Consider the following 13,252-nt stretch of genomic DNA (forward strand, 5'->3'; position numbering starts at 1 on the left):
TGTTGAGAGGTGTTAAGATGTGCCTGGTTGTTTCCTCTCTGCTGTTTTGCTGTTGTAATTTTAGAGTTTTTAAATGCTGGTAGCCAGATTTTGTTCATTTTCATGGTTTCCTCCTTTCTGTTGAAATTGTCCACATGCTTGTGGATTTCAATGGCTTCTCTGTATAGTCTGACATGGTGGTTGTTGGGGTGGTCCAGCATTTCTGTGTTCTCAAATAATACGCCATGAAAGCCTTCGACAATACAGAGAAAGTACAGTTAATCAAAGTCAGGTACCAGCCCACTGAGGACTAGACTAAGAAAGCCTTGAAGTGTTCTTTGAACCATTGAAGATTTGTCATTTGTTCCATAATAAAGACTTTGTTGTATCATTAAAGACTCTAAAGACCATCATTTCAGAAAAATCCCTGAGAACCTCTCTTTGAGGAGCCCTGGCTTCCCGCTGGGCTTAAAGTATACGTCCTATAGAAAAGTACAGCTGTTACAGGTCCAGCACGCGACAGAACACATGTGCAGTGATAAACAGAAGTGGATCAGGGGGAAACTTCAATAAGCACACCTCATAAATAATAAATAAATAGAGATCCCCTTTTGGGCTGGAAAACCTTTGCCAGAAGGGATGCCCGACAGTCCTACAAACCATTTCAGTCCCCGAGAGGCAAATGGGAGTCGTTTTGACAGCTTGCAACTAACGTTTGTTTTATTATTGGAATATTCTTAGTGTGTGTTTTTTATTTCCACATGCAAGAACAGGAAAAAAATGTACAGAGAAAGACACACAGAGAAGGATGAAGAGTTAAAACGACGGCAAGGTTTGTTAACACATAATAATAATAATAAAAAGGGGAAACCACACACCAAAGGGACTTCCTTTTTCTCCATACATTGAAGAACATCTAAAAGAGAGAAAGAGAGAGATGGAGAGAGAGACCCGGGACACTTGTGAAGGCATTGAACAATTATTATTATTATTATTATTATTATTATTATTATTATTATTTATACAGAGCGGTCTTTACATTAAAAAAAGACGTTAATTCCCTTTCCCGGCACCCCAAAAAACACACATTTTCAGGAAATAAATATTCTCCACTTCTCACTTAAATATACAGAGGGATATTCGAAGACGCGGGTTCAAGGGGATGTAACAGCAGAAGGGGGAAAAAAGAGGATATTGTGATGTTTTAAAATGTATATATATTTATATATTTAAAATAAGATATTCTATAGGAAGGTTTGCTTTTTTTTAATGGATTAGGAATGCCAGTGCATGGTTGTAAGTACCATAATACAGAAGGGATAATTATTAGAGAACTATAAATCCCATTGGAGGACTACAACTCCCATAATGAGCTTTTTTTCAATTCCTGGTTCATGGAAGCTGTGCCTGGTTTTTGCAATTCTCTCCCCCTCTCTCTTTTTTTATGCATAAGACTTCACTTGATTTTGGACTCCAAGTCCCATCAGCCAGTGGTGAGAGATGCTGGGATTTCTAGTACACCCTAATCTAGAGAAGGAATCGGGGGACTTAAGCTGATTTTAAAATTTATTTAAAAATTATTTGGGAAGTAGATAGTTTTAAGTTGGAGGATTTAAGTTGTAATTTTAAAAAATAATTAAAATTAAATTAATTAAGAATCTATTTGGGAAGCGGATAATTATGCTGAAAGAGGATATAAGTCGTAAATAGAGGGTTTGAAAATTTAATAAAAATAATCCAAAATTGTGTGGATTCTATATCAGAACAATAAAAATAAAGAGAAAGTATGTCATCGAAGGTTTTCATGGCTGGAATCAATGGGTTGCTGTGAGTTTTCCGGGCTGTCCGGCCATGTTCAAGAAGCATTCCCTCCTGACTTTTCACCCACATCTATGGCAGGCACCTTCGGAGGTTGTGAGGTCTCTTGGAAAGTAGGCAAGTGGGGTTTATTTATGGAATAATGTCTAGGGTAGGAGAAATAACTCTTGTCTGCTTGAGGCAAGTGCAAATCTTGCAATTGGCCAGCTTGATTAGCACTGAATGGTGCTGCAGCTTCAAAGCCTGGCTGCTTCCTGCAGGGGGATCACTTCTTAGAACTGGAAAAGGAATTCCAGACAGGAAACAATCAGGGCCAGCTAACACCACTCAACAAAGGATTCCCCCAGGCAGGAAGCCAGGTTTTGAAGCTGCAAGGCCATTAAATGCTAACATTATTCAACATTATCTCACTTGTCTAATTTCCAACAGACCTCACAACCTTTCAAGATGCCTGCCGTAGATGTGGGCGAAACGTCAGGAGAGAATGCTTCTGGAATATGGCAAACTCACAGCAACCCAAAGAGAAGGTATTTTGCTATTTTTCAAAGCCTTCCTAAAGCTCACAAGGAAGTACGACAAACTATTTGCAAAGATATTTTCAGATTGAAATACGTAAGATTTATAATATCAAGAACTTTAAAAAAAGATTTCCAAATGTTGCCCAAACCTCAACCGACCTCTGAAGCCAATTGGGGCCCTTTTTAATGTGGTTGGACTACAACTCCCAGCATTCCTGGCTAAAGGCCAATATGTTGGAAGTTGTAATTCACAACTAAAAAGTATTTTTTTCCTCCCAAAAAGAGGAAAATTGCAAACCAAGCACATCTTCCTTGAACTAGGACATAGGCTGGACTAAAAGCACATCATGGGACTTGCAGTCCAATGCCCCGGAAGGACAAGGCAGGGGTTTCCTTCTCTGCTTCCAAGTGAATTGACTTTAATTCAATGCGCTCTTTTTTTTTCTCTTTTCGCTCAGAAAGTAGTGCAAACAGTCAGGATTTGTAACAGATTTCGCCACTGCAGCCGATACAAGATGAGGAAAGAAAAGGCGGAAGATTGACCTGTTAACACAATAGGAATTCTATTCCAAAAAGAGAAAGAATTCAATGTTTTCTGCCCCGATTTGGACCAGCATTAAAAGGAAGCAAAAGGAAGAAAGGAGAAAAATGGAGGACATTTTTATGGGTTGCTGTGAGTTTTCCGGGCTGTATGGCCATGTTCCAGAAGCATTCTCTCCTGATGTTTCACCTGCATCTATGACAGCCATCTTCAGAGATTATGAAGATGCCTGCCATGGATGCAGGTGAAACATCAGGAGAGAATGCTTCTGGAACATGGCCGTGCAGCCCGGAAAACTCACAGCAACCCAGTGATTCCGGCCATGGAAGCTTTCAACAATACGGAAGACATTTCCCTTCGAGCGCAGGAACCAAATGCGACCCGATACTTGCAAACCACACAAACCTCAAAGAAAAGGTCTCATTAGTGCCTTAATTTAGTGTCATTAACTATTCCTAGTATAGTATTTTGTAGAATTATGGATTCCCACACTATGTTACCTGGGGAATTACTGTTGGGCTGTTGTAGGTTTTTTCGGGCTATATGGCCATGGTCTAGAGGCATTCTCTCCTGACGTTTCGCCTGCATCTATGGCAAGCATCCCCAGAGGTAATGAGGATGTTTGCCATAGATGCAGGCGAAACGTCAGGAGAGAATGCCTCAAGACCATGGCCATACATTCCGAAAAAACCTACAACAACACAGTGATTCCGGCCATGAAAGCCTTCGGAATTACTATTATTTTTTAATAACCAATGCCAGAATTCCTTCCACCCCAAAAATATCAATCTCGAAGTGTTTCTGACGCAACGCCTTTTGCACGCATTGCATCTACACTGTAAAACGGATGCAATTTGATACCTCCTCAATGGCTCAGTGCTATATGGAGTCCTGGGAGTTGTAGTTTTGACAAGAGGGTGGACTACAACTCCCTGGATACCATCGCATGGATCCAAAGCAGTGCCAAGCAGCATTAATTCTAGTTTAGATCAGGCATGGGCCAATTTGGGTCCTTCAGGTGTTTTGGACTTCAACTCCTACCATTCCTAACAGCCTCAGGCCCCTTCCTTTTCCCCCTCAGCCGCTTAAGCGGCTGAGGGGGAAAAGGAAAGGGCCTGAGGCTGTTAGGAATGGTGGGAGTTGAAGTCCAAAACACTTGGGAGGGCCCAAGTCTGGAAACTAGGAAGCCAAGTTGCCCCATGTCTGGTGTAGATGCAGCCATTGCTTCGTAGCACAACTCCTGATTCCTCGCTCTGTAGAGACAGTTGGAAAACCCCCAAAAGGCCGAACGAGACCCGAGCTGCAACCAGAAAGGGAGGTGTTTCCGTTTCATATTTTCGATAGTGAAGAGGAGGAAAGGATTGTGTTGATATGGGGCTCTAAAAGGGGATACCTTTTCAGTCTGCAAAAACCCAACTCTTTTCCCACTCCGAACAAATACTTCATTTCGACTGCCAAAAAGTTTGCTAAGACTCAATGGAAGACATATTGGAGAATCTGCTCCGAACCCGGACAACTCATCGGTACGCCAGACTAACCATGTTGATACTGGCAAACCTGGCTGATAATAATTGTGACTTTCCTCCAAGATGGACTTCCTGCTTGAGGAGGAGGAGGAGCAAAGGTGGCCCTCAAAAACTCAATGGGTCACCTACGAAACCTACGAATGCGAACGCCAAAGGAAACCTTGATTTGCCTAAAGTAGGGAAGTGAAAGAAGCAGGTGAGATGTGCAATGCATTTTTTTTTTCAGTGCTGGAAGTGGGGGGAATAGTAGTGTGAAGGGTATCTTTTTTTTTTCATAGGATCGACGCTATGCGCAAATTTGTGTGCTTCGGATCGGCTCCCGAGAAGCGCCAGAACGGAAAACTCCAAAATCCACTCCGAACCTAGTGACAAGTATCTAGGAGGCGATAGCACTCATGCATTTCAAAGGAAACCAAAGACAGGACCAGGGAAAACCCCAATATTTGTTGACCTGGAGGCGAAGAAGGGATTGGAAGCAGCCGCAGGAGGGACGAGGCCGGACCGGGACGTCGGTCTCGTACAAAAAGTTAGCTTATTTGGGCACCTGGGAGACCGGGGAGCTTGCCGTAAAGCCGAACGACGCAAAGCAAGCTCTGCGCCCTTCAAAGGAGCTTCAAAGAGCGAAAAGGGCGTCTTCCGAACGTTCCGGTTTCTTCTTGTTGGGGTTCGTCAAGAGGGTCGCGGGCTCATCCTGGGGTGGCGAGGGCAAGTCGGGGACTCTTTCGGCAGCCTTGGCCCGCTCCTCCAAAAACTTGTCAAACTCTGAAAGAGACGAATGGGATGATTCAGGGACGATGCAGCCGCCAACACCAGATGCTCATTCATCTTAGAACCCTGTTCTGCCACCATACAATCCCTCCCGATAGATGTCCCACCTGCCGTCGCATACAGCTCTCATTTCCCCCCTTAAAAAAGCTCAAATCAACTAAGGAAATAATCTATAGCAGAGCTTTCTGAACATTTCATGTTGGTTCAACAGGCTTTTGAAGCAATGCCTCATACTGCATTACAGAAAGAGAGTTTTCGGAAATCGTTTGTGATCTTTCGAAAGGTATGCCTTGGGGTGCATCAATCACACTGTCCAGGTCAGGAATAGGAAAACAAAATGTAAAGATAAAGGTTTCCCCTTGACATTAAGTCCAGTCATGTCTGACTCTTGGGGGTGGTGCACGTCTGCATTTCTAAGCCAAAGAGTTGGTGTTGTCCACAGACACCTCCAAGGTCATGTCGTTGGCATGACTGCATGGAGCACCGTTACTTTCCCGCAGAAGCAGTACCTATTCATCTACTCTCATTTGCATGCTTTCGAACTGCTAGGTTGGCAGAACCTGGGGCTAACAACGGGAGCTCACCCTGCTTCTGGATTCGAACCGGGGAGCAGCAGAAAACAAGCTTCCCTCCTCCTATTGAATGTAATATTCCTGCTTCTTGGCAGGGGGTTGGACTGGATGGCCCATGAGGTCTCTTCCAACTCTTTAATTCTATGATTCCTCAATAAAATACCTACACAGGGCTATCATATTCCCCTTCCCTTAGCTTTCTCTTCTTCAAGATAAACATACTCAGCTTCCTAAGCCACTCCTCATAGGAATTCATGACTTGCAGGCTTTTAACCATTTTGGTGACCCTTCTCTGGACCCCTACCATTTCGTCCATATCCTTCTTGGATTGTGGTGTCCACAGCTAGCACCAAAAAGTTAGGAAGGGACTCCCACAAGCATGGCTGACCATTTTGGTGACCCTTCTCTGGACCCCTTTGGGCTCATCCATACCCTTCTTGGTTTGTGGTGTCCACAGCTAGCACCACAAAGTTAGGAAGGAACTCCCACAAGCATGGCTGACCATTTTGGTGTCCCTTCTCTGGACCCCTTTGGTCTCATCCATATCCTTCTTGGATCGTGGTGTCCACAGCTAGCACCAAAAAGTTAGGAAGGGACTCCCACAAGCATGGCTGACCATTTTGGTGACCCTTCTCTGGACCCCTTTGGTCTCATCCATATCCTTCTTGGATCGTGGTGTCCACAGCTAGCACCAAAAAGTTAGGAAGGGACTCCCACAAGCATGGCTGACCATTTTGGTGTCCCTTCTCTGGACCCCTTTGGTCTCATCCATATCCTTCTTGGATCGTGGTGTCCACAGCTAGCACCACAAAGTTAGGAAGGGACTCCCACAAGCATGGCTGACCATTTTGGTGTCCCTTCTCTGGACCCCTTTGGTCTCATCCATATCCTTCTTGGATCGTGGTGTCCACAGCTAGCACCAAAAAGTTAGGAAGGGACTCCCACAAGCATGGCTGACCATTTTGGTGACCCTTCTCTGGACCCCTTTGGTCTCATCCATATCCTTCTTGGATCGTGGTGTCCACAGCTAGCACCACAAAGTTAGGAAGGGACTCCCACAAGCATGGCTGACCATTTTGGTGTCCCTTCTCTGGACCCCTTTGGTCTCATCCATATCCTTCTTGGATTGTGGTGTCCACAGCTAGCACCAAAAAGTTAAGAAAGGACTCCCACAAGCATGGCTGACCATTTTGGTGACCCTTCTCTGGACCCCTTTGGTCTCATCCATATCCTTCTTGGATTGTGGTGTCCACAACTATCACCACAAAGATAGGAGGGGACTCCCACAAGCATGGCTGACCATTTTGGTGACCCTTCTCTGGACCCTATCAATTTTGTCCATATCCTTCTTGGATTGTGCTGTCCACAGCTATTACCAAAAAGTTAGGGACTTCTACAAGCATGGTTGCCTGTGGGACCTCCCGTGGTCCAGATGTAAGCCTGCAGTCCTTAAACCCCACACCTCTTCTGGCCCTACAGCACCCTGTTTGCTGCCGCGAAGACCGGGAGGTAGCCCTCCTTCCTCAAGGGACGATGGGACTCCTCCAAGGGCCAGACCCCCTTCCCCCGGGGCCCCATGCGCTGGAAGAACCAACTCATAATACACACAGAGCCCTGCAGGTGCTTTGTCCCTGGCCAGACCATTAGCGGGGGCCTCTGTCCCAGCGCCTCCGCCATTACCTTCGCTCGTCACCCCTTCTTCCAGCTCGTCGCCTTTCTGCAAGGAGGGAAGAGAAGAGGAGAAAGAACAGATCAATGCATGATTCAAAGGATCTCCAAGTACACTGCAGCGTGGAGTCGCTTCCGACAATAGAACGATTGCTGACTTAAGCTATACATCTTCAATGAATCATAGGAGGGCTTTGCCAGACTGATGCCTTCGGGATACTTTGAATTTCTGTGGCCATCGTCTCTATCTGTTGGGTTTCATCCTTGGACTGAACAACTTTATTGTTTCATCAAGTCTCCAGTCCTCAATGAGTAGCTAGAGACAGGATTAGAGGGCAATATTCCTCCCTACCCACCACCATGACGTTCCTATGCATGCTTATCCCAGAAGTGGCCTTTGCCTTTACTCTTCTTGCTTGCCACTCTTTGAAGATGTAGCAATTGAATCTCTTTGATATATGAGATAACTTCACCTTTAAAGGTATTTTTACTGCCCTGGGTTTGGCCATGTGGTTTTTTTCTCCACTCTCTCTGCCTTTGTCTTCCTTCCAGTGAGGACGCATTTTGCCTCTCTCCAGGCAAAATGTAACTGCACGGATATTTTGACTTTTTACCCTTAAAATACTTTTTACCTTGCTAAAATATGAATTTTAGCAAGCTTGTTAGCTGCAAACCTTTTCTATCTAGAATGTATTTCTTTCTTGAATCGATATTTTGAACCTAAAGTTCTGTCTCCGCAATCTTTCTCTGCAATCCTGTTGAATGGAAGCTTATCCTAGCTCACCACACGAGTTTCTGCTAATTATCAAGTTTACTTCTAGTTCTCTGCTATATTTAAGACAGAATCACCCCATGGAATGGTGTTCTGTGGATGCAACCCCGCATTCTTTCTCCTCCGAACAGGATGAATTGTGTTTCTGCTAATCAGTTCTACTTGGGTTTTCTCTGACCATATGACATTCTCCCAATGCTCTTCTGGATCATCCAAATGCTCTCTAGCACACTTCAGTTGGCCCCGGACATATACTGGCTTAAGCAGGGGGACATGCCCTAAACGACTCCGGCCCAGTTTACCTGTCCGAACGGATTTTCCCTTACGAACCATCAAGGTTGTTAAGATCTTCTGGAGCGGCCCTGCTCTCGGTCCCACCACCTTCGCAATCGTGTCTGGTGGGGACGAGAGACAGGGCCTTCATGGTGGTGGCCCCTCGGCTGTGGAACTCTCTCCCGATAGATATCAGATCTGCCCCCTCCCTCCTGAATTTCAGAAAGATGGTAAAATCTTGGCTCTGGAACTTAGCATTCTCAGATTGATGATCGAATCAATAACTGTTGACCACAAGGCGGATGGTGGTGAATTTGTGATTTACCTTGACGAATTGGCTTTATGTAATTCTTGATCTGTATTTTAATGTGTTTTAATGTATTATTATACTATGATGTTATTATGCTTTAGTTTATTTGTATATTGATTCTCTGTTGTTAGCTGGCCTGTGTCCCTCCTCAGAGGTCGAGAAGACCGGGTTATAAAAGCTCTAAATAAATAAATAATAAATAAATAATTTTGAGCCTAACAGCTCTGATTCCCAACACTATCAGGGCCTACATAGTCCTGTTTCTTGGGCACGAGGGCATCAGTTTTGGGGGTTCTGTGTATGTAGTTGAAGGACTCCTATGATCACAATGTGTCCCCAGTTCATGCCAGGAAAGGAAGCGTCGGGAGAGGAAGGAGACAAGCCTTTGAGGCTGACTTTTCGTACACACGTATACATTTCTCTTATATAGGTGAACTAAAGCGGTGAGCTTTGGCTTCCTCCTTCCACAGAGCTCAAAGCACCCCAAAGAAAAACCCCTGAAGCCTATGTTGTCATGAGCCTTCCCTCCATTGAACTGGATTACCATTCTGTGTTGATCCTTTTTTTTAACTGTCTATCGGTCATGGAAGCTCTTGCATCTTATTTGATGTAATCGTGCAAATCAAACTTGCAGATCATTAAACAAATGAAACCTGTGAAGCCTATCTCATGACGTAACTCCTTGTACCCAGATGAGAAATATCAACAGCAGCCCTGCAACTTTTGGAAGAGATCTAGAATATACTAAAAGCCCTGAACATTTCAACCAATCCCTTCCAATGGCAGGCACTATAAAAGTAAAGGTAACGGTTTTTCCCTTGACATTAAGTCTAGCCGTATCCAACTCTAGGAGGTGGTGCTCATCTCCATGTCTAAGTCAAAGAGCCAGCGTTGTCCATAGACATCTTCTAGGTCATGCAGCCAGCATGGTAAAGGTTGTCCCCTGACATTAAGTCCAGTCCTGTCTGATTCTCGGGTGTGGTGCTCATCTCCATTTCTAAGCCGAAGAGCCGGCGTTGTCCTTAGACACTTCCAAGGTCATGTGGCCAGCATGACTGCATGGAGTGCCGTTACCTTCCCATAAAAGAGGCAGTTTCAAGGTGTGGCTTCTTATTGCCTGGGGGAATCCTTTTTTGAGAGGTGATTAGCTATCCCTGATTGTTTCTTGTCTGGAGTTCCCCTGTTTTTTGAATGTTGTTCTTTATTTACTGCTACGATTTTTTAAAAAATTAATACTGAAAACCAGAAAAAACCATGAAAATGAACAAAATCTGGCTACTAGATGCCTGCCATAGATGCAGGTGAAACATCAGGAGAGAATGCTTCTGGAACATGTCCATACAGCCCAAATAACTTACAACAACCCTGTGATTCTGGCCATGAAAGCCTTCGACAATACATTCGTCCTAATGCTTAGGTGGAGCCATTACCTCCCCACCGAAGTGGTACTTATTGATTTATTTATTTACTTTATTTGTATACCGCTCTTCTCAGCCCTTAGGCGACTCAGAGCGGTTTACAACAGTTTAGATATACAGAATACAAAATCATTATGCATTTAAAAACAATAGCATCGCAAGTCATTAACATCATAACATCAGCATCAATACATCAATACTCTATTGATCTACTCACACTGGAATGTTTTTGAACTGCTAGGTTGGCAGAAGCTGGAACTAACAGTGGGAGCTCACCCCACTCCCCAGATTCGAACTTCCGACCTTTTGGTCTGCAGCTCAGCAGTTTAACCCGCTGCACCACTGGGGCTTTTCCATATATAGGGTAATTCAAAAGTGGTACAACTTGAGGAGTACCCCACGTGATACACGCCCTGGTTGAACTGAAATCCCTATTTATCCATTATTGGTTAGAACTGAGATTCATAATGGAAAAATTAATTCTCTATACAAATATGGAAGTCTCTCATTTCCCTCTGATGGCAAAGATAATATTTGAAATATAAAATGCACACACACATATATATATGTATATAATGCAGGAAAGAAATAAACAAACAAACCAAGAGAAGTCTTACCACGTCGGTACTGAGCCACTCCTCAATGTCATCCATGACAGAGGATTGCGCGACTGGAATCTAGGAAGCGCAGTAAGAGGTACAGCAAGGCAGGCCAAAAACATAAAATAATAAACCCAACACACAGCCAGAGAAATGGCCACGGAAATGAGAAGGGAAAGCCACGAAATAAAAAGGAAGGAGGAGGGAGAGAGAGAAGGGAGAACACATATGCCGTGTGAGATGCGTTGTTTACATCGTCTGAATAGGAAAAAAAACTGCAACAAAAAAATACAACAAAACACAAACGAGGCACACAAGTAAAAGCGACGCGAAGCGAGGGATGGGGAACCCAATATGGCTGAAGACAATGGAAATGAAGTCGTGAGCGAAAATGGCTGGAGGCACGCGCCAAAGGAGGTCCGACCGGGCCCCCCAAAAAATCAAGGAGGAGTCTCTCTTTGAAGATATCCCGTTCTTCTTAAGGCTGGAATGATGGATAAGTGGAATTGGAGCAATGCCTCGAGGAAGAAAGCACATATCTGGATGACCACGGCAAAACTGTGGCCTCGGCTTTGTAGCTGAACCACTTTTAAAGAAAGGGAACGATAGGGTTTCAAGTCTTGGGTCTGGTTTGAAGGCAGCACCAAGCATGGCTTAGGATGATGGAACGGGACTAATCCACGAGTCAATCTGGATGAGGGGGTGCATCAAATCACCAGACATTAAGAATTGGATGGGATCACAAAGGCTATCTAGTCCAACCCCCTAACAATTCTGGAAATGATAACCCAAAACAGCCCAAACTCTGACTTGTGTTCCCTATGCCTCTGTTCTTGTCTTCTGCTTTAGAACTTCCTAACACTGATTAAGAGCTCCAGTACATTTAAACCATATCAGACGCTCCAAACTATAGGAATTCTGTAAATCAACACTTTTATGTGGACTCCGTGAGTCTATTATAGTTAGGAGGCACTTAAACCCATCTTAAAGGCATCACAAGATCATTTTTGTATGTGTGTCAGGAGTGACTTGGGAAACTGCAAGTCGCTTCTGGTGTGAGAGAATTGGCCATCTGCAAGGACATTGCCTAGGGGACGGCAGGATGTTTTACCCTCCTGTAGGAAGCTTTTCTCATGTCCCCACATGAGAAGCTGGAGCTGACAGACAGAGTTCACCCCACCTCACGAATTCGAACCGCTGACCTTTCGGTCAGCAGTCCTGCCGGCACAAGGTTTAACCCACTGTGCCACCGAGGAGACCAATAAGATGTCCTGTAAATTGAAATAACAAGACTATTAGACGCTCCAATTGTGGCTGTTGTTGGTGGGATCTTTTTAGAAGTCGAGGCTTAAAGCTTTGGGGGCAAAATGTAAGCACCAACAAGGAGGTACATAAAAAGGTAAAGATTTTCCACTGACATTAAGTCCAGTCGTGCCCGACTCTGGAGGTTAGTGCTCAACTCCATTTCTAAGCCGAAGAGCCAGCGTTGTCCATAGACACCTCCAGGGTCATGTGGCTGGCATGACTGGATGCAGCGCCGTTACCTTCCAGTCAGAGCGGTACCTATTGATCTACTCACATTTGCATGTTTTTGAATTGCTAAGTTGGCAGAAGCTGAGCCTAACAGCGGGAGCTCACCCCGCTACCTGAATTTGAACCAGTGACCTTTCGGTCAGCAAGTTCAGCAGCTCAGTGGTTTAACCCACCTTGCCACTGGGGGCTCCATGGAAAAGAGAGGAAAAAATCACTGAAGTCCCAAGTCCTTAAAGAGGTGGGGAGTTTAGGGCTACACTCCCATCCCAATGGGACAAAATGGAAACAGGTGGACAGATGGATAGATGGGGTCCTAACTGTGTCTTTAACAGAGCTGACAGGTCCCTCTGCCTTTGCTAAACGCTGCCACATTGGTTCACTGTTTGCAAAAGCTACTGACCACAGTTCAAAGCGGTTTCCGTGTATGTTGTCATTTCCCTTCCCTTCCAAAAATAAAAGGAGTGCAGAAGGAGAGGGAAAAAACTGCTGCAGAGCATCATTTAAAGCAGTGGTTCTTCATGTGTGGGCCAAGGACCACCAGTGGGCCATGAGGACGAAAATCTGACCTGCAAGCCTCCTATCTCTTTATTAATTTATTCTATTTTATTTATTTCCGTTCCTTTCACACCGCCTGCCACTCCTTCCCTGTCACTGACCATGTCATATGTTCTGTACCAGAAACTAGAGCTGATGTGGTCTATCCAATGAAATTTTCTGAATCAACATCCCAAACCAAATCTGCAGTTGACCAAAAACTGATTCGTAACGCTTTTGGTACTAATGTTGGAGAGTGGTCCCTGGTCAAAGTGGTCCCTGGTCAAAAAAAGGTTGGGACCCACTGATTTAAAGGCAGGAGGGTGCCCCCTGTTAGTCCACCAATCGTAGGCTCAGTCTTATAAACACTTACCTGGGTGTGAGCAACACTGTACTTAATAGGATGCATTTCTGAGCATAGAG

General features: G+C 44.6%; 1 protein-coding gene across 7 annotated transcripts in view; it reads right to left on the reverse strand.

Moving 5' to 3' along the window:
- Positions 1 to 3,064: 3,064 nt before the first annotated feature.
- Positions 3,065 to 13,252, reverse strand: part of LOC132782118 (TOM1-like protein 2) — a 50,878-nt gene continuing 40,690 nt past the window's right edge. For 2 of the 7 annotated variants that reach the window (XM_067461252.1, XM_067461251.1), the window contains 3 exons: positions 10,781 to 10,840; positions 7,403 to 7,439; positions 3,065 to 5,144 (listed from right to left, as the gene is read on the reverse strand). In XM_067461252.1, the coding sequence (XP_067317353.1) occupies positions 4,996 to 5,144; positions 7,403 to 7,439; positions 10,781 to 10,840 (246 nt within the window). In that variant the 3' untranslated portion in view covers positions 3,065 to 4,995. Of the gene's footprint in view, positions 5,145 to 6,611; positions 7,440 to 10,780; positions 10,841 to 13,252 lie in introns of those variants that run through there. The other 5 variants (XM_067461253.1, XM_067461254.1, XM_067461248.1 and 2 more) reach the window with 5 other exon arrangements.

The sequence above is a fragment of the Anolis sagrei genome, chromosome Y (genome assembly GCF_037176765.1).
Source record: "Anolis sagrei isolate rAnoSag1 chromosome Y, rAnoSag1.mat, whole genome shotgun sequence".
Lineage (NCBI taxonomy): Eukaryota > Metazoa > Chordata > Lepidosauria > Squamata > Dactyloidae > Anolis > Anolis sagrei.